The 26918-nt window shown below is 29.5% G+C and overlaps 2 protein-coding genes across 2 annotated transcripts in view; both read right to left on the bottom strand.

The window, feature by feature from the left end:
- Dys (Dystrophin) overlaps nt 1-3571 on the bottom strand; it is a 514896-nt gene extending 511325 nt beyond the window's left edge. Inside the window, exon 1 of the mRNA XM_067286836.1 lies at nt 3565-3571. The gene's annotated coding sequence lies outside the window, so the exon portion shown is untranslated. The remainder of the gene's footprint in view (nt 1-3564) is intronic.
- The window catches only part of mora (CHORD-like protein), a 56867-nt gene that overhangs the window by 4171 nt on the left and 25778 nt on the right, over nt 1-26918 (bottom strand). The window contains exons 4-8 of the mRNA XM_067286850.1: nt 20577-20657; nt 16452-16611; nt 15610-15668; nt 7537-7607; nt 7325-7427 (exon numbers count right to left, since the gene is read on the bottom strand). Coding sequence (XP_067142951.1) covers nt 7325-7427; nt 7537-7607; nt 15610-15668; nt 16452-16611; nt 20577-20657 — 474 coding nt within the window. The remainder of the gene's footprint in view (nt 1-7324; nt 7428-7536; nt 7608-15609; nt 15669-16451; nt 16612-20576; nt 20658-26918) is intronic.

Below are 26918 nucleotides of genomic sequence, written 5' to 3'. Positions count from 1 at the left end.
AATTAAACATTTAGCAGTTTGTCGTCCTTCACAGTGGGGAACCGGCAGAGTCTATTACTTTCACGGGAGAAAATATACAAAGTTTTCTACTACCCTCAAGTTAAAAAATAATACAATCCCATGAAATTTAACAAATCTGATGTTAATAAGTAAATGATGAAATTATTTACAGAGAGTTGATATTTGATAAGTTTAGTTTTTTGCTCTTATAGAACAAATTACGGAAATTATAAATAAAAATCTCATTTTTTAAAAATTAAAATCATAAAATTTCGCTTACAAAAGATCGAGATAGAAACGCGCGCTTTTTATTTTTATAATCGCTTTGTTTTATTAGACACAGATATTATTCTTATATAGATTTATTAATTATAATAAACATACATTATGTATAAAATTACATTAAAATAACACTGTAATTAACGTCTGAAATGAAAAAGTAATTGAATCAAGTCTCGCCTCCATATTAATTAACGTGCATTGGTGTAGCCAGAGTTTGTTATGGGGGGCCTAGAGGCTGTAATTTTCTGGGGACCCGCTCTGTGGGTCCATCTGGAAACCCCTCACACCACGCGACATCACCCGGGCTTTGCAGGACACCACCATCGGCACCCTGACAGATTCCTGGTCAGCAGTGCTCCGCAACAAAGGCCAGGACCACCTACGCCCTTTCGCCCCCTGGAGGTACAGTTGCGCGTCATCTCGCCACGCGGAGACGCTTTTGGCCCAGCTCCAGACCGAGATGGCCCCATTACATGCTTTCCTTTACTCACAGCATCTACACTACTCCCCGGGGTGTCCCCATTGTGGCGCAGCAGAAACTACACTTCATTACTGGCTACATTGCCCCAAATACACTATAGCCCACAAGGACCTAGGCAACACGATGACCCTAAACATGTCTCTGGTGCGCACGCTGACACCTATCTACTGGCCGCCGGCCTCCATCACTCCTAGTCAACACGTGGCGGCGCTGGAGCGCTACATTAGCCTCACTAGCCGTTTCGCTTAGCAACTGGCAACGTTCGGTCGGAGAAAGAGCCGCAAAGGCTATAATCTCCATATTAAATTGAATAAGAAGAAGAAGAATTTTCTGGGGAGGGGCACCAGGTTAACTGGGGGGGCGTGCCCACCCATGCCCCTTCCTGGTTACGCCCATGTTAACGCGCCACAGTAATTAATTGATCACGTTGCATCAAATTAAATAATTTATAAAAATTAAAATAATAAATACGTTTATAAAATAATTGGCTGTATCTGTTCGCAATGATAATGTAAAACACACTGTACTTATAGTTTAGCATTTCCGATATTTAATTTATTTTTGAATTTTAAAATATAAGAAAAACAATTTTTTAAATAAAGTTTTACGCATTTATATCTGCAACTTTAGATAATACAAAGATATAAGAATCCATCAAAAAAGTTAGTTAATAATAATTAAAATCGAGAAAAAATATAAGTTTCTTTCGAGGTAAGGAAACTTGTAAAAAGTCAGGTATGCGATCACGTGACGCCCATCTCCCCACTTTGCGTAACCAAACGGTTGAGGTTGAAATAAAACCCCAGCAGAAGTAAAAACGAACATCGGCGCATGTATAGGACAATAAACTTGAACGGGAGCGAAGATGAGACATGACACCATGTAATTTATGCTAATTACTTTCTAATATTAAAAAATTAAAATCTTCAATAAATTATAATTAAATTAATTTTTTGACTGAGTTCGACTAGAAGCATATCAAAAAGCTAGATTAAAGTGAAAATAGCGGTTTTTCGACGCTAAATATTTACAAATTAATTTTTTAATTTGGTGCCGGATTGACCGCAGCTGTTCGAATGCGCACGTGCGTGACGAGTTTTATAGTTTCTGTCGAAATGGAAAATGAAGGACACCGTTAGAATACAGAAAACCATGGTGCATGCCAAATATATAAGCACCCACTTAAAACCAAACTTTTGTCTTTGTCTAAAGATTGACAATCTTTAGACAAAGACAAAAGTTTGGTTTTAAGTGATTACAGAAGTTATTAATATTTAGGATATTAGTTTAAAATCTTGTATTTCCTGGCACGAGATTCGCTCGATCTTTAATTTTACAGAGTGCTAGAAAGATACAAGCTTTGAAACGAGTGTCCTACAACGTTTTATTTAATAATAACAGTAGAAATCAAATTTATTATCGCTCAACAATTATTATTTTCGGTTTTTCTACGGTAGTCAAAAACGAGTAATGTCATCATTTAAGCTAAAGAATAGCAGGCAGTTGGGAAGAAGTTTGCTTAGCAACTTACTTCAGAAAGTATTGGGTTCTATACGATTTTCCGTTGCTAAAACAGGAGTTTCTACTGTTAGTATTAAATAAAATCTATTTCTTTCTTTTGTCCACTGCACTTAAATAAATACAAATGCTAAAAATAATGCTGTATAAAAATCACTCTTAACGCTGAACTAGAAGTGTACTTATGTCTTAATGCAGTGTGATTATATCGAAGTGCCGCGGAGATCGGTATTTCACAAGGATACAAGCAAGGAGAACCCACATGCAAATTCCTACAGCATGTGCAGAGTATCAAGCTTTGGGAAGCTCCTCGTTTTGTTAGTTTATATAAATGTAGTACACTACATGTGTATACGACAGTGCCTTATCATGTCACGCACAGTCCATAAGGCATATGGGGACGTGCTGATCGCTATTTCGCTCCTGAGCGCATTTATGAAAAAAAAATTTCACATGGGAAGTGAAAAAAGCTAAAAAAGTGAGTTTTTCTCAGAAAAAGCTAAAAAAGAAAGGAGCTATGAAAAAAAGCTAAAAAAAGAGAGTCACTTTAAGCCCTGCCATGGAAGCTGTCCTGTATTCAACAATACAGAGCTTCCAATGGGAATATGCGTATATGAATTTATATTCAAATATACAATAGCAATCTTATCATTGTTTTTCACGTGTATAGATTTTTGTAATAAGATACATAATGCGGTTATAATAAAATATTAATTTTAATTAATTCAAAGTATGTTAAAATATAAAATAATTGCACAATATGTATTTATATTTTAGAAAATACAAGGAAAGTGGTGCTTCCACAGCTTCCATGGATGGCATGCTACTGTACGCATGTATGTATAAACAGAACATATCACATGTACCAGCACATTCCATCTCAAGAAGACAAGCAAGAAATGATAAGCAACCAGATTTCAGAAGTCAAACGAAGTCTTACTTGTCAGTACTGTATTTATTTGTTTTTATATTATGCTTCTCATTAGAGAGCATTCAGAAATTTTGGAGCATGAATGTTCATATTTTTTCACTAGACCTCTTAATGTATCTCTGGGAATAATTAAAAGTAATATGACTGGTAAATATACTGTAGTTACTGGTTATTTGATGAACTACAAAATTGATGATATAAGAATTGAAACAAATATGTAAGAACAGTAAATTATGAGATAATGAATTTTACTATTTCTAAGTGTTATCATTTATATAGAGCTCCTAAGACAAAGTGAAAAGAATCAAATAGCATTAACCACTCTCTGGGTGATTTGCTGCCTTATCCTAAGTAACAAGTTGAGATAAGAAGCATGATTCAGTGATTTAAAGGGTGCTCTTAAGAAAACTCAACTGCATTATTATTTATATTTAATGATATTTTTCATAATTTTATACTGAATGGTGTATCATATAACATTAATCATTATTCACTATACATTAAGAAAGAATTAGAACAAACTATTTAATTCATACATAATTCACATTATATATGAATTAAATATAATGATATTAAATATTAATCAGTTGAATTGTTTTCTTTCTTTTCCATTTAATTTTGATAGCATGTTATTACTTAAATTCATTTAAAACATTTTTTTGCTTGATACATTCTTTCCCATTATTAAAACTATAACTATGATATTTAATAATATGAATAATGTATTAAATCATGTGTACTTTTTGATCTTAAAATATTTTTATTATACAGTAGAACCTCACTTAACTAGCATAATTCATTCCAGAGTCTTACTCGTAATGCAAAACACTCATTAAGCAACACAATTTTTCTCATAGAAGTTAATGTAAAATACGATAATGCGTTCTACCCGAAAAAATATTCAAATGTTTTATGTATAGCATTTATTCAAAAAAATTGTACAATATACACTGTTAAGGAGCGTGAATCATTATCATCTTTTCTTCTAGTGCAGAATGAACCATCCTGGAATGAGAATTGCAGAAAAAAAAAAAAAAAATCACAGCTAATATGTTTAATAAACACTCCAAATGATATGCCAATTCTTGGGTTATGTAAAGGCTATAATTAAATATTAGAAATTAATTAATTTGACTAGAGGTAGACAGTTATGTTTCCATCTCGTATTAAATTTAATAATCATAAATAGTTAATATTTAATTCAGACATTTCTAAACTTTAATTTGGAATCGGTCATTAAATTTAATGACCCAAGAATTTGGCATATTATTATTATATAATGGGCTCTGATTGTTGATGTTTATAAGTAATATGTGTGAACACAAGTTTGGAAAAATATGTGATCACAAGCAACACTAAGATACTAGCGGAACGAGTGCTAAACACAGACTGATGGAACATGCCACATGTGCACAATTGGGGACTTTCCCTCTCCTCATCACTCGTTATGCGAAACATTGCTCATTAAGTGAGGCAAATACAATTTGTTTTGCTTATTATGTGAAATACTCGTTGTGTGAGGTGCTCGTTAAGCGAGGTTCCACTGTATATGATTTAGAAAATATCTCTTTCTTTAATCTCAATATGTAACCAGTTCAAACACTGTTATTTTCTAGGAATTATAACATCCGCAAACTCCATAATTACTAGCGAATCAACAACTTTACTTTACCCAGATGCATTTTGGAAATTACAATAATAATATTTCCCTCCTCAGTGGATTTTCTTCCATACAAGCTAAACAAGGCACAAACACTTTTTCTACACTCCAATTTTTCAATATTTCAAGCATTTTGACTACTTTCATATTAAAATCATTTATTTTCTGTGTTCTTTTCATTAACAATACTTTATTATACACAGTCCTTGCCAGCATTAAATATTGTTAATGAAAAGAACACAAGGAAAAACTAAACTAGTCAAAACTGTTGAATATTGAAAAATTGGAGTGTAGAAAAAGCATTTGTGCCTTGTTTAGCTTGTATAGAAGAAAACCCACTGAGGAGGGAACTATTGTTATTGTAATTTTCAAAATGCATCTGGGTAAAATAAAGTTGTTGATTGGCTGGTAATTATGAAGTCTGTGGATGTGATAATTCCTAGAAAATAACGATGTTTGAACCAATTACATATTGAGATATGATTTATTGTTTTTAGAATTTTGTAAGTATTTTGTAAATCAAAATATTTGCTCTAAAATTTTCTTGAATCTGTTCTAAAATACTATTGAAAAACACTTCAATAAAAGCCATACAAAGCACATCATAATTATATGACAAATTCATCAACATGCAGATCTTATATTAAATTCATATTACTGAACTGTATATGCATTATTCATATTTTACAGAATTACTTAAATGTACTCTCTAAACCCATTTTTTAACCATATGCTTTTCTGAAAATCAATTACTGCACATATAAATTAATATTATGAGAAAATTTCATGATTAAATAGTTTATAAAAAGTAAATAACCCTACATAAAGAAGAAGAAAAAAAATGTTTAATGTACAGTCAAACCTGTTTTTATGCGGTGGATAGGGTCCACATAAAAAAAGTCTCACATAGAAAATAACTCAAAACCGTACAAAATAGAATTTATTGACAACAGATGTCAGCACTTGACTGCATCGTCTCGTCTATCATCTGTTTTACATATTTTTGTTCAGGTGGTGTTTTGTTGACTTAAAAAATAAATTATTTCATTTTTTCGCATATTCATGCAATAATATTACTATAATAAGTTCATTTATGTTATAATAAGTTTATTTAGCTATAATAAGTCAACGTGAGACATGATAAATCGCACAAGACTAGTCGCCAACTATACCACACAAAAAAAATCGCATTAAAAAAATCGCACAAAAAAGACCGCATAAAAACAGGTTTGACTGTATGTGTTACAGTCCTTTATGTATTAAAGGAATGCACAACCAAATATTTTGATCAAATAATAAAAGGGAAAAAATAAGCCCTCTAATTTTAAAATGATTAACAGAAGCATTCATACGCAATATTTTATCTATTTACAGTAAAAATAAGGTATCTAAATTTAATAAAAATTTTTTATTATTATAAATGCTCATATTAACAAATAAAAACACAAAAATTTTAAGGCATTAAATACTTGCTAAACAATGTATAATTTTAAGATTTCAGTATAATTATAATTACTATTAATTAATAGTAATTCATCCAGTGTAAGCAGCTAACTCTAAATTTTGTAGTTTTTCAAAATATTCCTACTATATTCAACATGATTGCCCACCAAAAATAGCAAATTTTTGCTTGTTCCAATTTTCAGGTCCCATTTTTTTTTTAAAATCATGGTTTGACAGTTGCTTTATGATTCCATACCTATAATATGTATTTGAATTTATTATTACTACTATATTTTTAAACGTATTTGTTCATTTTTTTACATAGTCTTTTTGTTTGAATAATTTTGTTATTGCTTATTAATAATGAAGAACTGACACATTTACATGGTACAAAGTCTTCAAGAAAAAATTTAAAATTTTTATATTGAAATTTTACTATAATTCTCAAAATCCAATTCCAAACTAAATGATTTTTCCCTTCTTTTTAAAGAATACTCTAAAATAAAGTCTATTAAATATAATCTACTACATATACACATTGACATTAAAAATTAAAAGTATATAAGACTTAACTTTTCTTTCATCGTGTTTATAATTTGAAATATCACCTATTAAAATAGTTTACTATCTTTTAAGCTTGATTTTGATTAATTTTGAAAATAGCCTTTTAATTAATGCATTATATCTAGATTTAGAAAATTAATTAATGTTTTGAAAACTATATTCAAGTTAAATTCTTTGCTGTTACTCTAGAATTGATTTTAATGAATAGGATATGAATAGGATTATTTCAAAATTTCATATGTAAGAAATCTAACAACCTTATTTTCTGTAAAATATTTCATTGAAATAATTTTTAAATATAGGTTAGTAAAAAAACAGCATTCACACTATGATTTTCCTCAATAAAAGTCAGATTTATAATCAGTCGAAGTGTTTCAATAACAATGCAAGAACAATAATATAATTTTAAATAAATATCTTTAATATTTTATTAAATCCTTTTTACCTTTTTCTTAATCCAAGTATGACTACCTGTAGTACAGCCTTCTTGTTCTAAAAATGTTTCAAAATCGGTTGTCTTTCTCGTACAGCACGACCAGTACTTCAAACTAAGAATTGGCAATTTTTTCCAGTTGTATTTTATTAAAACATTTTATTGAAAGTTCAAGTTAAACAAATTGCATAAATTTTAATTAAGCATATAAATGAATAACTTACCCTTCATGAAATATAGGAACTCCAGGATGATAGTTACACACTGCAGCATTACTCATTTCTCCCTCATAACTCTATAATTATAAAAAATCAACATTCAAAATTAAAACTTATATATACATCTTATTTTAGAATAGAAGAGAATTATATTTGAAAAGAAGATTATCTGCTTTGCTACTGAAACAAATTAAATTTGTTTTTCTTAGTTGGACTATATTAAAAGGAATGTCTTAAAATAATATACAGTGGGTGATTGGTTAACGAACATAATCCATTCCAAGACTTTGTTTGCTATCTGAATTGTTCATTAACCGATTATCGATTTACCATAAGTTTTTATGGGAATTTGATTAATTCGTTCTGGAGATTCCAAAAAATAAAAATTATAAATAAACATTGTAAGAAAGTATATATGTAATAATAAAAATACATATATACACAGTCTTGCATTTTTATCAGTCATGTTTTTCCCATTTGTGGTTGTTAAAGAATCTGTCCAATGTCGATTGCTTTTCTCTCTTCTCAGGATTTTTCGGAAGTAATTAATAGCATTGTAATTGTAGAGATCTCCAAGCTTATTAACCTCATTCTGGTTTAGATGCCATTTGGATGCCCGTTGTTCTGACATCCTCCCACTTTTTCAAAAGCTCTTGAATTGGTTGAGACTTTTTGATATATCTTTCATAGCTAAGATTGTATTTACTGTAGACCTGGTCAAGCCATACTGCCTAGCAACATCAGACATCTTCTGCCCACTCTCTATCTTGGCTATTATCTCTTGCTTGGTTTCTACAGTGAGCACAGTTCTTGACACTCCACTCTTTTTATGCTCCACAATATTTTCAGTTTCTTTTTTAAATAATAAGTTCAGAAAAGCACTTACAAAAATTCAGAGAACAGAAATCAACTAGTGCACAAAAGTTATTTAAATGCAAGGCCTGGATGAAATTTGAAATTTGGTTGCTTATTCGAATTGTTAAACACAAGATCCTGTTATTAACGCAATCACTTGGCTTTTGACTACACCTTTATTTAGTTGATATGGTAACTAATTTTACACATTTCGGGCTTTTGCCCCTCATCAGTCAACTAAAAACAAGAATAGGATATACAACGTTAAAATTACTTTTACAAATAAATTGTGTAAATAATTTAAAATACACACATATATTTTACACGTACCAGTTTTTTGCCCCCCCCCAATATGGCATTTGTACATGCTTAAGTCTGTACATCACAAACTTGAAGAATAAGATGGTTATAGAACCATTATAAAATTATTTTATATCTGCTTGAAATGGTAAAATACTGTATAAAACAATGTATCAAAATACACAAAGTAGAACAAAAACTTACAGTTGGTTGTATTCTATTCTCTTATCGGAGACAATGAGTGTGTATTTTCTGGGCTCGTTCAGTTCACTATAAAGTTCTTTCAGGTAAATTTCTTCTCAACTGTTTGGTATAATTGGACATTGTGGAATGAAGTGATATTTCTTATTGTTTGTTATACTCAACATTTGCATAATCACGTAGAGTGGTTTTGAGATGAATCAAAGCCCTCTGGTGGTACTTTGATAGAAAAATTAAAATATAATATATTCAACCAGTTTTTATTTATATTTATACTTAGACTTTTGTTTATGCAATTTTTTGAGTTTATTATTGCTACGCTTTCTTTGAATTTTCTATTATATGTGTCTTTTTCTTTAAATAGAATTTTTACGTTGTTTTTGTCAATGCTGCAATTATTTATAAGACAGTGATCATGAAAAACTGATTGCATTCGATGGTATTTCATATCTGCCATGTGTTCTTTAATATGTATTTTTAATTTTCGTTTTGTTTCACCGTTATAAGTATTTTGAGTTTCGCAAGTGCATGGAATTTGGTAGACTACGTTTTTTATTTCTTCTATATTTTCTTTTGATTTTTCTTCATTTCTTTTACTTGTTATTCGAGATTTTAGTTTTTTGTATGTTGGTGCTAATTTTATATTTATTTTCTTCATTTTGTTACTTATTTCTTCGTATAATCCTTTTATGTATGGAAAACTTGTATATTTTATATCAGGGTTTTTTACTTTACTGATCTGTTTTTTGTTGGATATTATTTCTTCTATTTCTTTTTCCCATGTATTTATAAGTCGATTTGGGTATCCTTCTAGAATGAATTTCTTCTTTAAGTTATTTAAATGCTTTTGTATATTTATAGAGTTGCTGGTTCTATTTTTAATTTTCCTGTACTCCATATTGAAGACATTTTGTTTACTACATAATGGTATTTGAGAATTACAGTTAATAGTTTTTGTAATAGTGCAACATTTTTTGAAGGGTTCAAATTCAAGGTTATCTGTATTTCTTTTGATCGTAATATCTAGATAATTTAGATCATTATGTATACTGTCTTCCTCTTCAATTTTGAACTTGATATTATCCTGTATATTGTTTATAAGCGTGTTTATCTCTTCTATTGTAATTGTGGAGGTATCGTATATAATTATATCATCATCTACGTAACGTTTGTAAAACCTTATTCCTTGTATTTCGTTTATTTTCTTGTCTATGTCTATTATTATGATTTCTGCGAGTTTTGGGCCAATGACCGATCCCATACTTATACCTTATTCTTGTGTGTAATAGTTACCATCATATTTGAAATAGTTACTTTTTAAGTGAATTCTATTAAATTTATTATTTCTGGTTCTATATTAAGTTCCCTTAGTTTTTGTTCTATTATCTCCCATGTTATTGACGGGTACATATCCGTAATATCTAGACTGGCAATTTTTAGATTTTTCTCTATTTTGATTTCTCTGATATCATTAAGAAGTTCGTCTGTATTCATTATGGCAAACATGGAGTTTTGAATAGACCGTAGTTGCTGTTTTAGGAAGTTTTCTAAATTGTAGAAAGTTGCGTATTTGAAGTCGACTATTGGTCGTATTTTTTCCCCTGGTTTATGGGTCTTCAGGTGTATATTTAATTTCGGTGTGCGGTCATTATTATCATTTAAAATAAAGTCTTCTTCGCTTTTGGTTAGTTTGTTTAGTTTTTGTAATTTGTTGATTCTACTTTTTAGTTCTTTTTGTATTATCTCTTTTGGGTCGATTGGGAGTAGTTGGAATTTTTCACTTGTACTAAATCATATTTTTTCTTTTTTACCCAGTCTGAATGCACTATAATTAGTGGCTTCAACTTGTTGGCTTTAATTATATCTAATTTATTATCTAGCAGAAATTTTCTTATTCGATTGATTTTATTATTGTAGCTATAATAGTACAGTAGAGCGTCGATAAGTGGAACGTCAGTAAGTGGAATGGCCGGAAAGTGGAACGATTTTCAGTCAGACTGTGTTGTGCTGAATCGAATGTTTTTGATACTAAATTTACTTCTAAAGTATAATTTTCATGTTTTTTATATTCTTTAATATATTTATTTTGTTTGTACAAAATGCAGAAATAATTTTTAACGATACGATAGCCTCGATGATTATTATAAAAATTTTCGTTAGGCTTAAAATCGACGAAAATTCAACACGAAGCGACACGCAACGGAGAAAAATTCAACAGGAAGCGATACGCAACGGAGAAAAATTTGAACATCGGACAGGTTAATGTATTTTTTCATACAAAGTCGGAAACTGGAACAAATCATTAACTGGAAGGACCCCAGTCCCCAATTGGTTCCATTTATCGACGCTCTACTGTATTTGTCCTTTATTACTTTTTTTCCCTTTTCTGTCATTATATATTTCTTCAGTGTATTACTAAGGTTCATTTTCATGAACTGTGACTCCATATCCTGAAGTCTGTTGCATATCTTGTCTAGATTCGGTATAATTGTTAAGGTTTCCCACTTGTTTGGGCAACTATAATCTAATCCTTTCTGTAGAATTTCAAGGATTTCCTCCGGAATGTAAAAAATAAAAAAATAATAATAAAAAAAAACGTAGTCTACCAAATTCCATGCACTTGCGAAACTCAAAATACTTATATCGATGAAACAAAACGAAAATTAAAAATACATATTAAAGAACACATGGCAGATATGAAATACCATCGAATGCAATCAGTTTTTCATGATCACTGTCTTATAAATAATTGCAACATTGACAAAAACAACGTAAAAATTCTATTTAAAGAAAAAGACACACATAATTCACAGAAAATTCAAAGAAAGCTTAGCAATAATAAACTCAAAAAATTGCATAAACAAAAATCTAAGTATAAATATAAATAAAAACTGGTTGAATGAATATATTATAGTTTAATTTTTCTATCAAAATACCACCAAAGGGCTTTGATTCATCTCAAAACCACTCTACGTGATTATGCAAATGTTGAGTATAACAAACAATAAGAAATATCACTTCATTCCACAATGTCCAATTATACCAAACAGTTGAGAAGAAATTTACCTGAAAGAACTTTATAGTGAACTGAACGAGCCCAGAAAATATACACTCATTGTCTCCGATAAGAGAATAGAATACAACCAACTGTAAGTTTTTGTTTTACTTTGTGTATTTTGATACATTGTTTTATACATTATTTTACCATTTTAAACAGATATAAAATAATATAAAATCTGCCAGGACAAATAGTATTATTTACAGAAAAATATATTTCCTTTGACCATACATACATAGATGGGTCCAATCTACTTTCTGTCCCTTCACACGCTGCACGAGGCAATAACAAATTCCACACGGCGAAGTCGACCCCTCTTTTGAGGCTCTCATTCGCCGCCAATATGCAAAATAGCCAACAACGTCCTCCAGCGGTAGCACATCGATTTAATAATTACATTTACAAATTACATTCTGTAAATAATACTATTTGTCCTGGCAGATTTTATATTTTTATTATTAAATGTAATTATTAAATCGATGTGCTACCGCTGAAGGACGTTGTTGGCTATTTTGCATATTGGCGGCGAATGAGAGCCTCAAAAGAGGGGTCGACTTCGCCATGTGGAATTTGTTATTGCCTCGTGCAGCATGTGAAGGGACAGAAAGTTGATTGGACCCATCTATGTATGTATGGTCAAAGGAAATATATTTTTCTGTAAATAATACTATTTGTCCTGGCAGATTTTATATTTTTATTATTAAATGTAATTATTAAATCGATGTGCTACCGCTGGAGGACGTTGTTGGCTATTTTGCATATTTATATGCATACACTTAACACCTTATTCTTGCCGAGAAATATAAATTTATTTAAAACAAACAAACGTTTTCAGCCTGATTCACAGGCCATCTTCAGGTTTAGAATACATTTGAATTAAAAAATTCTATCATTGGAACACAAAATTCAAAATTAAAAATTAACAAGAAACATTTAAACAAAAAATTAAATAACATAAATACCAATAAAACTAAAACATAAAAATATATAAACATGCAAGAAACGAATATATAAGTATTAATAAATGCAATACTAAGACATTCAATAAAACCGCTATAACTATTGGTTAGAGCCCTTATTAAACTTAAGGGCTCTAACCAATAGTTATAGCGGTTTTATTGAATGTCTTAGTATTGCATTTATTAATACTTATATATTCGTTTCTTGCATGTTTATATATTTTTATGTTTTAGTTTTATTGGTATTTATGTTATTTAATTTTTTGTTTAAATGTTTCTTGTTAATTTTTAATTTTGAATTTTGTGTTCCAATGATAGAATTTTTTAATTCAAATGTATTCTAAACCTGAAGATGGCCTGTGAATCAGGCTGAAAACGTTTGTTTGTTTTAAATAAATTTATATTTCTCGGCAAGAATAAGGTGTTAAGTGTATGCATATAAATATGCAAAATAGCCAACAACGTCCTCCAGCGGTAGCACATCGATTTAATAATTACATTTAATAATAAAAATATAAAATCTGCCAGGACAAATAGTATTATTTACAGAAAAATATATTTCCTTTGACCATACATACATAGATGGGTCCAATCAACTTTCTGTCCCTTCACATGCTGCACGAGGCAATAACAAATTCCACATGGCGAAGTCGACCCCTCTTTTGAGGCTCTCATTCGCCGCCAATATGCAAAATAGCCAACAACGTCCTTCAGCGGTAGCACATCGATTTAATAATTACATTTAATAATAAAAATATAAAATCTGCCAGGACAAATAGTATTATTTACAGAATGTAATTTGTAAATGTAATTATTAAATCGATGTGCTACCGCTGGAGGACGTTGTTGGCTATTTTGCATATTGGCGGCGAATGAGAGCCTCAAAAGAGGGGTCGACTTCGCCGTGTGGAATTTGTTATTGCCTCGTGCAGCGTGTGAAGGGACAGAAAGTAGATTGGACCCACCTATGTATGTATGGTCAAAGGAAATATATTTTTCTGTAAATAATAGATATAAAATAATTTTATAATGGTTCTATAACCATCTTATTCTTCAAGTTTGTGATGTACAGACTTAAGCATGTACAAATGCCATATTGGGGGGGGGCAAAAAACTGGTACGTGTAAAATATATGTGTGTATTTTAAATTATTTACACAATTTATTTGTAAAAGTAATTTTAACGTTGTATATCCTATTCTTGTTTTTAGTTGACTGATGAGGGGCAAAAGCCTGAAATGTGTAAAATTAGTTACCATATCAACTAAATAAAGGTGTAGTCAAAAGCCAAGTGATTGCGTTAATAACAGGATCTTGTGTTTAACAATTCGAATAAGCAATCTAGCACAACACGGTTTCTCTACGACTTGAAATTTGGTATTAAAACGTTAACGAATATCTGATGGGACAGTTAATCTCTCGCCTTTTGTAAATAAAAACTGACGCAAAACTTAACAAGTACCCACCTGATAGTCTCGTAAAGACTATAAAAAATTATTTGTCAGAAAGGTAAACAAAAGACTGAAATTACAAGGGAGAGTTTCAAAATTCGGAGGAATTCTATCTGATCAGTATCAGGTTGAGCGTCGATGTCTCCAAAGCTCCAAAAAGTTTCGAATTGTCACCTGGAGACAAGGGAAGACCAATCACTATTTTATCAGTCGAATTCACTATTTTATGTTGCTTCTTTTTCTGTATGTTCTGTGAAGTGTTTGTTATCCGAACATAAAAATCTTTCGCAAACATGTTCGTTATCCGATTTGTTTGTTAACCGATTACCCACTATAGTTTGATTTATATTGTCTTTATTGTAAAAATTATGGAAGAATGTATCAAGAAATTAGGAATTACATTATTGTAATATTGTTTTCTAAGTTAAATTGTTTACATATTACTAATTGTAAGCTATACTAACTCTCACTGAATTATTATTTTTGTTTATAATTAATTACTTGGAAAAAATCATTTAGATAGAATGCACTTGCTAAATGGTTCACCCAATAGCAAAAATAAATGACATAGTTGATTATGTACATAAAATGAACTGAAATGAAAATAAAATTAAATGTACAGTTATTTCACTCTCATATTAGATATATGAGTAGTTGTGTATCCCTAATTTGTGGGATCTGCATTCATGGATTTGTGCTTTTGGCAGTAGTGATAGGAAAATTGTTATACTAAAAATTTGGCTACTGTTTACTGACTGCACTTACTCAAAATGATGCTGGATACACGTGTCTTCGGTGTCTCAGTACCCATCTGCTCCATTGTGGGCCTGGCTGAACCAATAATGGACTTGCTAAAAAAGCCCGTCTTAGTGCCCACAGTGCAGAAAGCATTAAAAAAGTTTCATAGTGATCATTATTTAATTAAGGAAAGCTTTGATCTGGTGAATACACCAATGCATGCCTTGTGCTGATATGATATAATTTTGACACAATATTTTCAGAAATGCAAGTCTGAAATATTAATTATTATTGTAAAGCAAAATTGAAACCTTTTAAACCCATTTAAATATTTTTCTGTTAATTATAAATAGTTGCTTGAGTGTTTAGGCATAGGTAGAAAACATCTGGGGCTATTGGGATGAGAGCGTAAATTTTGCAAATCCCATAAATATTTAGACCCGACCAATATTATAATAAGTTTTTATATTGAAGCTGTAGGATTATTGAAACTTCAATAAAATTTTACATTATAATACCTGTTTACATCCACCATTTTTACATGATGTTCCAATTGGAATAGAAGTACCATCAACACCTGAAAATTATAATAATTTTATTTGAATCCAATTCAATAAAAAAAATTCACATACTTAGGTTTGCTTTCTTTTCCTATTAAAATATATCAAACACTGATTTAAATAAACTGATTGTGTTATTAAATAGCAATCAACAAATCTAAATATAATGTAAAATAGTTTATAACAGTTAAATTATTTGATGAATAATAAACATTTCAATCATTTAATTTTCTTCAATATGGAAGTTAAAGATGACTGTAATAGGAATGGATAAATATTCATTTTTTAATTTTGATATAATTTGGTTTCACATTTTTTGTTACTTATCAGCTTGTTCATCCATTTCTACCAGTTTTTGTGATTGTACTTTCTTTTTTCAATGACTTCTGTTGAAATAACTGAAGATATTTGTTATTCAACAAATACTTTCACAAGTATTGGAAGGCAATAAATGTTAAGCATTTTATTATATAGTTAGTTAATTATTCATGACTTTTCTTTTTGGGAAATTTGTCTTGGAGATACTTTAAATATAAATTATATTTTAATAAACAGGATTTTATAGTTATACAATTAGCTCAGGATTATTTTAGTTCAATTCAAAATGTGAGCTTCAAGGTAATACAAACAAAATTGGAATAAAGGATAAAAATTGATTAAGGACTCAAACTTTGTTTGTATTACCTTGAAGTTCACATTTTGAATAGGATTTTATAGATAATAACATCTACTTAATTTTATATATTAAATCAATTAATTCAAAATGAATTTATTGCATACATTAAATGAAAACCTTTTACCTGTTTTATTTTCACTTTCTTTCACTGGATCTTTTATTTTATCTAATAATGGCTTTAAAGAAGAACCTACTGTTGAAGCAAGTTTTACCATGGTCAAATTTTCACTAGGTCTTTCCATAGGTTGTAAATTTTGGCATTTGGGAGCTTCATATTTATATACCTTTAAATAAAATAAGTTTCATAAACACAAATGCATTTAAAATATAATCCATTGATATGTTTGCAAGTAATTCCAAACATAGCAGAAGTCTTTTTTTTTTAACTATAGCTATGAAACAGCTGCATCGCTTTGAATGAATGAGACTGTATATGCAACAATTAATACATTTAATTAATTAGCCTAAACATCATTTTGTTGTTAAAGCTTTTAAAGATGCAATTTTATAACAAAAATATAGAAACACATAAAAATTAGATTATGACTAAAAATTAGTAAACAAGTCTCAGTTATTCAATGTTAATATAACATTACATTATTATTTTATTTGACTTAAATATTAATAAGAAATATAAATATAATCTTAATCCCTTCTCAGTCTAACTTTTTTCAGGATGACCACTAATTTTATATCAAATATCAAAAAATTGACATTTTTTTTTATCATTGATATTTGATATATAATTAATTTTTATGAAGTTATATGTAAAAGATTAGCTCTTACACTTTTTCTTTTTATAAAAATAAACTGATTTTTATTATATTATAATAATTTATATTACTTTATTATATTTACTTATTTATTATTTATTTAATGGTTTTTAATAATATTAATAAATAAAATAATTTTGATTATTTGTTTGAAAGAAAAACCACCAAAAACAATTTACATAGACATTCAGATTCAGAAAATAAACTACATTTTTCCATCAAAAACTGCAAAATAGTTTTTGTAACATTATGCCATTATTAGAGATATAGTGAAATAAACATTTAATGACATGAACATATCAGAGATGTTAAAATATACATCAAAGCCAAAAAATGATAACTGTATATGAATGTATGAGATGCAACAGTGACTGAGAAGGGGTTAATTCCCTTTTACTCAAAGAATTATCCCATTGTGTTGTGTTGGGTTATCCACCATTTTTGGAAACTGCTTTGTTGGCCAACACGATAACCGCGGAGAGGGGAAGATAAATGAGAGAATGCATTTTTTTTTCCCACACTTCTCACTATGGGCATGTCTTGTAAATGAGGTTTGGCAAATGAGCAGAACAAATATCGTCATCACAAGTTAACCAACTTTTGAATTCATTCCCTTGAGCCACAAATATCCAGACCAACTTGTCTTAAAAAATCAATTTTTAAAACTCAAAATGGCATTAAACTTAGCACAAACAAGTATTTTTACTCAGATCTGCATGAATCTCATTTGAAAATTTAACATATTACAGCACATCTGTGAATAATCATAAAAATTTTTATAATTATAATGAGAAAGTCATTTTATCATTATAAGTAAACATATTAAAAACAATTTTATATACTATTGTTTCAATTGAAATATAATTTTTTTTACATTTTAATCTGTTTTGCCAATACTTAAATATTTTTGCAGACTGCTGGCCTCGATTTGAAACTTGATAGCTGGATAGTTCAATCAACATTAACTCACTCATAATTGAAATTTTTAAAAAGAAGGCAAATTTATGAAACAAAAATTAATGAAATTACAAAAAAATTTAAATAAATTTAAATTTGATTATCTTTTGCACAAAACAACACTCAAACAATTTCTATAGTCATGTCACAAAAGAAAGAGAGTTGCAATTAATTTTAAAAATCAGAATTAAGAATTCAAAAAATGCAGGCAAAATTAAATAAATAAAAATTATTAAAAATAATAATTAAAATAAAAAATAATAATATTGGTTTGTTTGGAAAATTCATAGTCATTTTTAAGAGAAATAAAAGAAACTGTTTTAAGACTAAAAATATAAAAAATATAAAAAATACTTTTATTCCATTATGTATGTGCCATTCTTTTTAATGACGTGTTGCCATCTACAGGGGAGCTTCATGATACCTTCTTTGTAGAACTTTCCAGTTTTTCCCGTGAAAAACTGATCCATGTGGTTTTTGCAAGCTTCCAAAGTATCAAAGTTTTTATCATGAAGGGAATTTTGCAGAGAACGGAACAAATGGTAGTCTGATGGAGCAAGGTTGGATGAGTAAGAGGTTCCAAGCCTAGTTCCAATAATTTTTGGTGTGTTCATAAAGACGTGTGTGGTCTGGCATTACCTTGATGAAACACAATACCTTTTCTATTGGCCAGTTCTGGACATTTTTCTTTAATTGCCATGTTCAGTTTATCCAATTGGGAACAATACTTATCAAAATCAATTGTTTGATTCTATGGAGTAAGCTCATAGTACAGGATTCCTTTCCAATCCCACCAGACAGAGAGCATGATCTTCTTTGGATGAAGACCAGCCTTTGGAGTTTTTAATGATAGTTCATTTTTCTTACCCATGATCATTTTCGGCTGATGTTGTTATAAACGATCCACTTTTCATCACCTGTCACTAAATGCTTCAGAAAAGGGTCATTTTCATTTCGTCTTTCAAGAGAATCACAAATGGAGATGCGATCCAGTAAGTTCTTTTCCGTTAAGTCGTGAGGTATCCAAATGTCGTAACAATTCATGTATCCGAGCTTCTTTAGATGTTGAAATACAGTATTGTTTGATGACTTCACTACGTATACAATCTCTCCAGTTGTGTAATGAGGGTTTTCATCCAATAATTCTTTAATCTGGTCCTCTTCAATAACGGTCTTTCTGAGTAGGGAGCATCTTCAAGGCTGAAATTACCCACTTTAAATTTTGCAAACCATTTTTGGAACAATTGATTCTGCTACAGCACTCCCACCATAAACATCACGTATCTTTTTTTTTGCTGTTTGTACAGCATTTTTGCCTTTACGATAAAAAAAAAGAAACAAGTGTCAATAATGCACATTGTTCACATCCATTTTTGCAATGAGACAAATTAAACAATATTTGAATAATCTTAATGGGTTTTTTTGTAACAGATGAGTCTCAAGGTCATTTATTGTAATATTCATTGGCTTGTACAATTCTAATCATTTTTCACGTCAATCAGTGTCTCAACTGTCAGCTATCAAAAATTGCTACAAACTTTCCAAACAACCCAATATAATAATTAAAACTCTGGCCTTTACACCAAAACCAAAAATCAATTGAAAATTAAAAGAATGTTTTAAAAACCATTTAAAAGTTGTTTGGAAATTTTAAAATTGTAAATCAAATTAATTTTTAAATTTACATTGTATATCTGAGGTGGTAACACCCCATACAAACTTTGCTTTTAACATTTTGCTTTCAATATACATGGTATAACAGAAGAGTGTAAAAAATTTGAGGGGTTGTAGAGGGGTTGTTAATTTTAAATTGAAAACTCTAAGGCCATTTTTTGATTTGAAGCATTCATTTTGAGTTATAAGCAATTTTAAAATATGACATCACTTCATGTTTAGTGAAATACCAACTGATGTACGAAAATATTTGTTGATACTTGCTGGTTAACGAATATCAAACTGGTTAGTTTGATATTCGTTACTTATTATCTGCAATTTTATTAATTTGTTACTTGGATTTTGAGTCTTTTTTGTAACAATATATGGCTTAACTTTATAAGTATGCTTCAGGCTAAGTTCCACAATTAGCCAAAATTTGCATATTCAAAAAAATGTTCTTAGAACATTACAAATATGGAATGTTTTAAACATTCCATGTTCAAGAGTCCACCATGAAAGATGTCACTTTGTGTATTGGGGCATCATGTACATTACTTTCTGCTTTGTCAACATGAAAATTTCCAATAAACTAAGTCTAATTAGTTTATTAGACTTAGTTTATTGAAAACTTTCATGCTAATTGTTAATGTTGCAATTTAAAAAATTTTTAATCTTTGAAACAAATAATTAATTTTCTTATAAAACATGGAAAAATCATTTTTAAGAATCGGAAATTGTGACAAGATTTTTTTTTATTCTGAAAAATGTCCAATTCCAATTAATCATCCCATCACTAGTTATTATACAAGTTAATAATGATATTTTTTAATAAATGAAAGATAAGAGATTATAAAACTATTTACCTCATCATTATTTGATTTTTCTATTTTTGGCTTTTCTGGTTCTGCTGGTTTCACATTATTATGAAAAGATTTAGTACATCCCTATAATAAATAATTTTCTTAAATTAGTAATTTATGCTGTTTAATAAAAATTATTGAAATTAAGAATATTTCTATACTTAAATTTCTTATTAAATCAAAAATTATTGGTTACATTACAAATATTATTATATTTAAAAAACAAAATTATATCAAGATAAAATATTAATTAAAATTATACAAAGTTTATTAACTATATTGTTAACATATTTATAATGTTGTGTACTACTTGGTATCAAATTTTTATCTTTCATGTTAGTCATCATGCTCTATAGTGAAACACTATCACAGTAAAATTCAAGGCTACTTAGCTGAACTATATATTTATAATTAGTAGTGTATATTTGATATGCAGCCATACATAAAGCATCTTTACTATCATTTACTCTTTCTGGAGCATAAATACTTCATATATCATTTGTCATCAAAATAAGTATACTGAATACATTTATGTTGATAGAATAAAAATTTATTATTGTTTATTTTTTAAGTAATTTATTAAGAAAAAATTAAGTATAAAAAACCATAAAATAAACTGGACTAAAAAATAATTTTTTCCAAATTAAGAATTTATTTTAAGGTAAAATAATTCCTTTTGAAACATCTGTAACAATAATAAGAGAAAAAACTAAGAAAAAAGCAAGCATAACAATAAGTGAACATTACATATGCATCTTTTTTCTTGTTGATTTTTCTGGATCTTGATGTTTGCCAAGTTAATGTTAGGATTTTGATCATCATCTACTAGGCATAGATTATTCTATAATGCAATTCTGATTTCCAGAAATAGAAGAACAGACATTGTAGCCTCTCAAAACTGTTGCAAATCTATTTTTTTTTCTATTGGTCTTGGCATGAAAAATCCATACACCCACACTTATTTCAAGATAAAGTTCAAAAGTGTAAGCTACAGTTAAGAGGTAAATTTTACAACATACAACACTAATCATCATGTATCTATCATCTGTGAATACCAAAAGAAATCATCACTATAATCTAATTTACCATAAATAATATCCTAGTAATCTATATAAATAAAAATGTAAATGTTGTTTGTTCCTAATAGCAAATCTCTGAAAGTTCTTCACCGATTGCTTTGAAATTTTGACACAATGTTGCATTCGAATACGTGCGTGTTTTTATATAATATAGATGTCGAAATTCCCCCCCCACAGAGGAGAGGGACAAAATTAAGAACTGGGCTTCTATTATACTATTTTAGATGTGGTTTTTTGCATTTTTGATTGTGTTTTAATAGGGTACGTCAAGAAAAAGTACACTAAGAAGGGATTTTTCAAAATTCCTCCATGTGGGGAAGTGTTATACATTTATAATAGATACATTTTGAGCCACAGCAATGCATGGCAATACTGCTAGTCTAAAATAAATTTTAAATCACTAAATCTAACAAATAATATATACATTCCAGGGTAAGAACGAAGAAACGTTTTCCATTGTAAATGGGTTAATGGTTATCTTTTCTCCATGTATTCATAAAATTTGCTTTACTTTTATTATGATTAAAAAATACAAAAAATATTTATTTTTATAATTTAAATAATATTTTCAATTAGCAAAACTATTTAAATACTAATGTAGTACCTAAACAAAAATATTTATTCATGGTTACATAAAATGAAATTAATAACTTTGAAACATGACTCCTCTCATAAGTAAATATAAATGACCCCTATATATAGTTAGATATAATATTGTAAAGATACAACAGATCCCAAATATAGGTATAACTGAAAAATACAGTTATTCAAAAAAATAATAAAATTTTTCTTTATATTGATATTTTTCTTATTATAGGAAATTACAACAGTTTATTTCATTATTATTTTATTAAAAGATGAAGTAATTCTTTATTCCCCAGAAATAATATAATAAAAAGCAGCAGCAAAAAAATTATCATTTAGTGTGTTTAATCTGATACATACTATATATACATACATACATACAAACTTATGAAAAAGCTAATAAAAAATAGTTTTTACTAGTTTTTTAGTTTATTTACTTTATATCTTTAAGGCTAATGTCAGACAAGTGTCAAAACAGATTGATGATGTTTTTTGGATCTATGGATATGAAAATTCATAGTGGCAAAGTTAGTCATCAGACAAGTGTACATTTCACTGAATTCATCAGTAGTCAGTTTCATTTTAGATGTGTATATATTGACAGAGAAATTGTAGATTGTGATGCACTGTTTTTTATTATGTACAGAAGTATTTAAAAACAAAAAACAACATTGACAATATTGGGTATGTCCTTTTGATTGTAACCAGCCTTCCTTTTTTCATTTCTGTCTTTATAAAGTTCAAATAAAGTTTCTTACAATTCTGGCCCCCCCTCACTAATTTGTATGATCATTTTACTTATATCAATGTGCATTTTTTAAAATATGCAGGTACCACACACCCTTCAGCAAAAAGGGCACAGACTCAGCACTTCCTTGAAACAATGTTACAATGTCCTTCATTTTTTATGCTTCCTCTGATGACTATAGGCTTGCAAGTCATCAGATGAAGCATACCACTCCCATGAGATCTGACCGCTCCCATGTGATTTTGCAATCCTGTGATGTCCATCAAAAACAATGAATGTAAAATCATGCTTGTCTGACAGCCTAAATAAATTATCATATAAATAAATAAATATAAATGAATAAGAAATCTCCATATTCAAAAATAAAACGATTATAACAACTTGCAATAAAACAGATCAAGAATAGAGATTCAATGAAAATTTGGTTTAGTTTTTAGACTATTTATTTTTATAAAACTTTTGTAATAATTATTCATGAAAATATAAATTTGGGTTTAAATAAAATTCTGTATAATTCAAAAAGAAATTAAATAATAAATTTTGAATAATTAAATAAAAATTACTATTTTACTACTTACAATATAATACTAAAAAAATTCAATAAAATAATAAAAATTAAAATGTAGACATTTTTTAAAAAATTGACGACAAAAAATATATAGAAGTTTTCAAGACCAATTATTTCCTTGAATGAAATGTTGAATAAAACAGATTTTGTAATTTACTAAATTCAACATTTTTAGACCATAATTTTTTCCAGGTCAGAAATAATACCTAAATTGGGCTTTAATAGAAATTATAAATATAAGTAAACTGCAGGACATTAAAATTGCAACACCAAGGTCACATACAATCATCTCAAATCTACAGGATGCATAGATCATGGGAGGACATATAACTAATTATCAGCACAGCACAAATGTAAATCATGTGTACCAGTAATGCTCTTTGATAACAATATTAGAAGGGGGAGACAGAGAGCTATTTTAAGTATTGGAATTGTGTTTATGACTGTTCATGTACACAGATGGCTTAAGTATGCCTCATCAAAGAATATACCAGCAACAGGTTTCCAATTTTAATAGAAGAATTATGGCATATCAAGACTGTGGATTATCCTTCTATGCAATTAATGCTCATATTAGAAGGAATGTGGCCTCAGTGATGCAAATGTGGAATCAGTGGGTCGAGGAGGAATGAATAAACCAAGTGAAGAACCCTAATGGATACATCACACCACCAAATGACAGGACAGATGTCTTATCCAGTTATTTATTGCAGATTGTACAGCCACATCACTAATCCTAGTTCAAGAATTAGTATTGCACAACATACCAGTCTCCATATGAATGGTTCAATGCCATCTGTAGCATCCAGGAATTTTTGCAAGGTGCCTATTGCTTCAGCTACCTTTTGTGTACCAGAGGCATCTGCAGCTGCAATGGAGAGATGAATGTTATGGCATTATCTTTTCAGACAAATCCCACTTCTCTCTGCACCAGTGTCTAGTGATACTGCAACAAAACACAAGTGAGGCCTGCATTATGCACAATCATACTGGTCCAGCACCTGGTGTTATATGGGTCATTGAATTCCAATCATGCTCATGCCTAGTATATATTCCTGGTAAATTGAACACCCATCATTACATCACTGAGGTGCAGGAACCTGTTGTCCCTTATCTTCAAGACCTGCCTGGGGCCACTTACCAAAAGAACAATGCATGACCATATGTGGCATGCATTGTCCAACAATACCTCAATGGCTACCATATTCCTACTTCCTTGGCCTATGAAATAACCACATCTTTCGCCTATTGAATACATGTGGTCCACGATCTCACATGATTGGGTTGTCACAGATGGCCCACAGCCACAACAAATGAACTATGGTAACATGTTGAAACAACATGAACTGACATTCCAGATACTCATCCAATATCTATCCTTTTCAATGTCAGGCTGTGTAGTAGCAATTACCACCACCCAGGTGGCTGCAGCTACTGATTTCTGTATGTTCCGCAGCTCAAACCAAGCTGAAACTGTATAATTTTGCCCTTGTTCCATAAATTATCTGTATAATACATACAGATCTGATAGCTTTTGTCTTCTTACATTACAATTATTAGCAGTGTATGTTCAGGTCACATGTGTCAATGGTTAGCAGTGTATGCAGTGTCAATGGTTAGTAGTCTTTTCATAATTTATACAAAATTATATGTAAATTTTTTTTAGCTAAATTGAAGTTTAAATGCTAATGCTATTGTGCAGTATTTTGATTAATTATATCGTAATTAATGTTGCATTGCCGATATTAAAAATTTAAAAACAAAATTTTAAATGTATAATAAAAATATATAATTAAAAAAAAATTCTATGCACAATAAACTAGAACTTTTCTATAATAAGTTTCAGACACATTTCTCTCTTTTCTAGCAATTTCTTTAATTAAATCAAAGAACTAACATTTTGATTTAATTAAAGAAATTGCTATAAGAGAGAAAGGTGTCTGAAACTTATTATAAAAAAACCTCTAACAATTTTTAAACAAGAACTTTGTTGTATTATTTGATTTTTCACTTTTTACATATTGTAGTTGCTAAGAGCATTAACTAAAAATTTGATAACTTATCCAACAATGATTGTGGATTTATCAATTATATCATGTAGCAATGCTTCATTTACAAGTTAAAATAAAACCAATGTTGAATTTTCTGGACTAAAGTAGATTTTACAGTAAAACAGCCTGCTTTCTCAATTAAATTGTTTGTATAATTAAAAATGCAGAATCTATACAATGTAAAATTTTGCATTAATAGTTATAAAGATTTGATTTCAAATGTGCACATATTAATTATAATTTTGTAAAATTTGCTTTAGTCCAGACTATATTTATTCTTGTTATCATTAATAGCTAAATTTACAGTATGTTAAAGCTTCACATTTTTTATTTCAACAAATGCATATTTGTAATAAACACCATTTAAACTTTGTGTTATTTAGTAATAGCTCATTACCAAATACCATTTGTCAATTTTTTTAGTAATAGCTCATTATTAAAAAAAATTGACAAAATGGCAAAGAGAAAATTTTAATATGTTGGAAATTTTATTCTTTAGATAAATTTCAGAAAACACTGGTTTGTCATAAAAAATTACAGAAAATTTAAATTTAGATTCTTAAAAACATATATTTTTTTCATACAGAAATTTTTGAAATGCAATGAAAATAAATTTATTTTATTTACATTATCATAATTCAAATTTAAAAAATGATAAAATTTTATTAGCACAAACTTAATAATAATAATAATAATAATAATAACAATTCCTGAATACAGACACACACACTGATACACTTCTTTAATTTCTGTTTTGGTTACTATGCCTTGACTTTGGTCCGGCATAGTACTTAGCCACCGGTGTTAACCGAGTATATCTAGCTTAACCCAACATAATAATAATAACTTTCCCGTGGTCACCACCTGGTCGTGGTGGGAGAGCCCAGTAATTTTACTGATCCATAGGGCAATGCAGGCTGGAGCACAAGCTCCTGGTAGGGACACCCATGCCAGTAAGGTCTATGGGGAGAAATGAAGCTAAGAGTGACCACACCCACATTCAGTGGCGATATTTACTATGGTGATAACTAGATCAAAGTGTGATACTGGCTCGGACGTCGCCCGGGTTAACAAGGTCCGCATTCGTGGGTTAGGCAGAGGCTCACGTTCGAAAAATAGGTCACAGTCTCCCTTGGTTACCGGTGGCGAAAGCAGTACCGGCCCAAGCATGGCTACTGCAATGCCCTCAACAGATGTGAGGAACCAACCCAGCCTTGGTGTTTCTGTGGCAATGCATCCACAGACCACAAAGGCTGGAAAACCACGCCAACGGATGAAATGGACAGTAGAAATGAACGAGTTTATCATCCGTAC

Source organism: Centruroides vittatus, unplaced genomic scaffold (genome assembly GCF_030686945.1).
Source record: "Centruroides vittatus isolate TY-2023 unplaced genomic scaffold, ASM3068694v2 scaffold_386, whole genome shotgun sequence".
NCBI classification, from domain to species: domain Eukaryota; kingdom Metazoa; phylum Arthropoda; class Arachnida; order Scorpiones; family Buthidae; genus Centruroides; species Centruroides vittatus.
The sequence above is the reverse complement of the archived record's forward strand: the minus strand, read 5'-3'. Positions and strand labels throughout refer to the sequence as shown.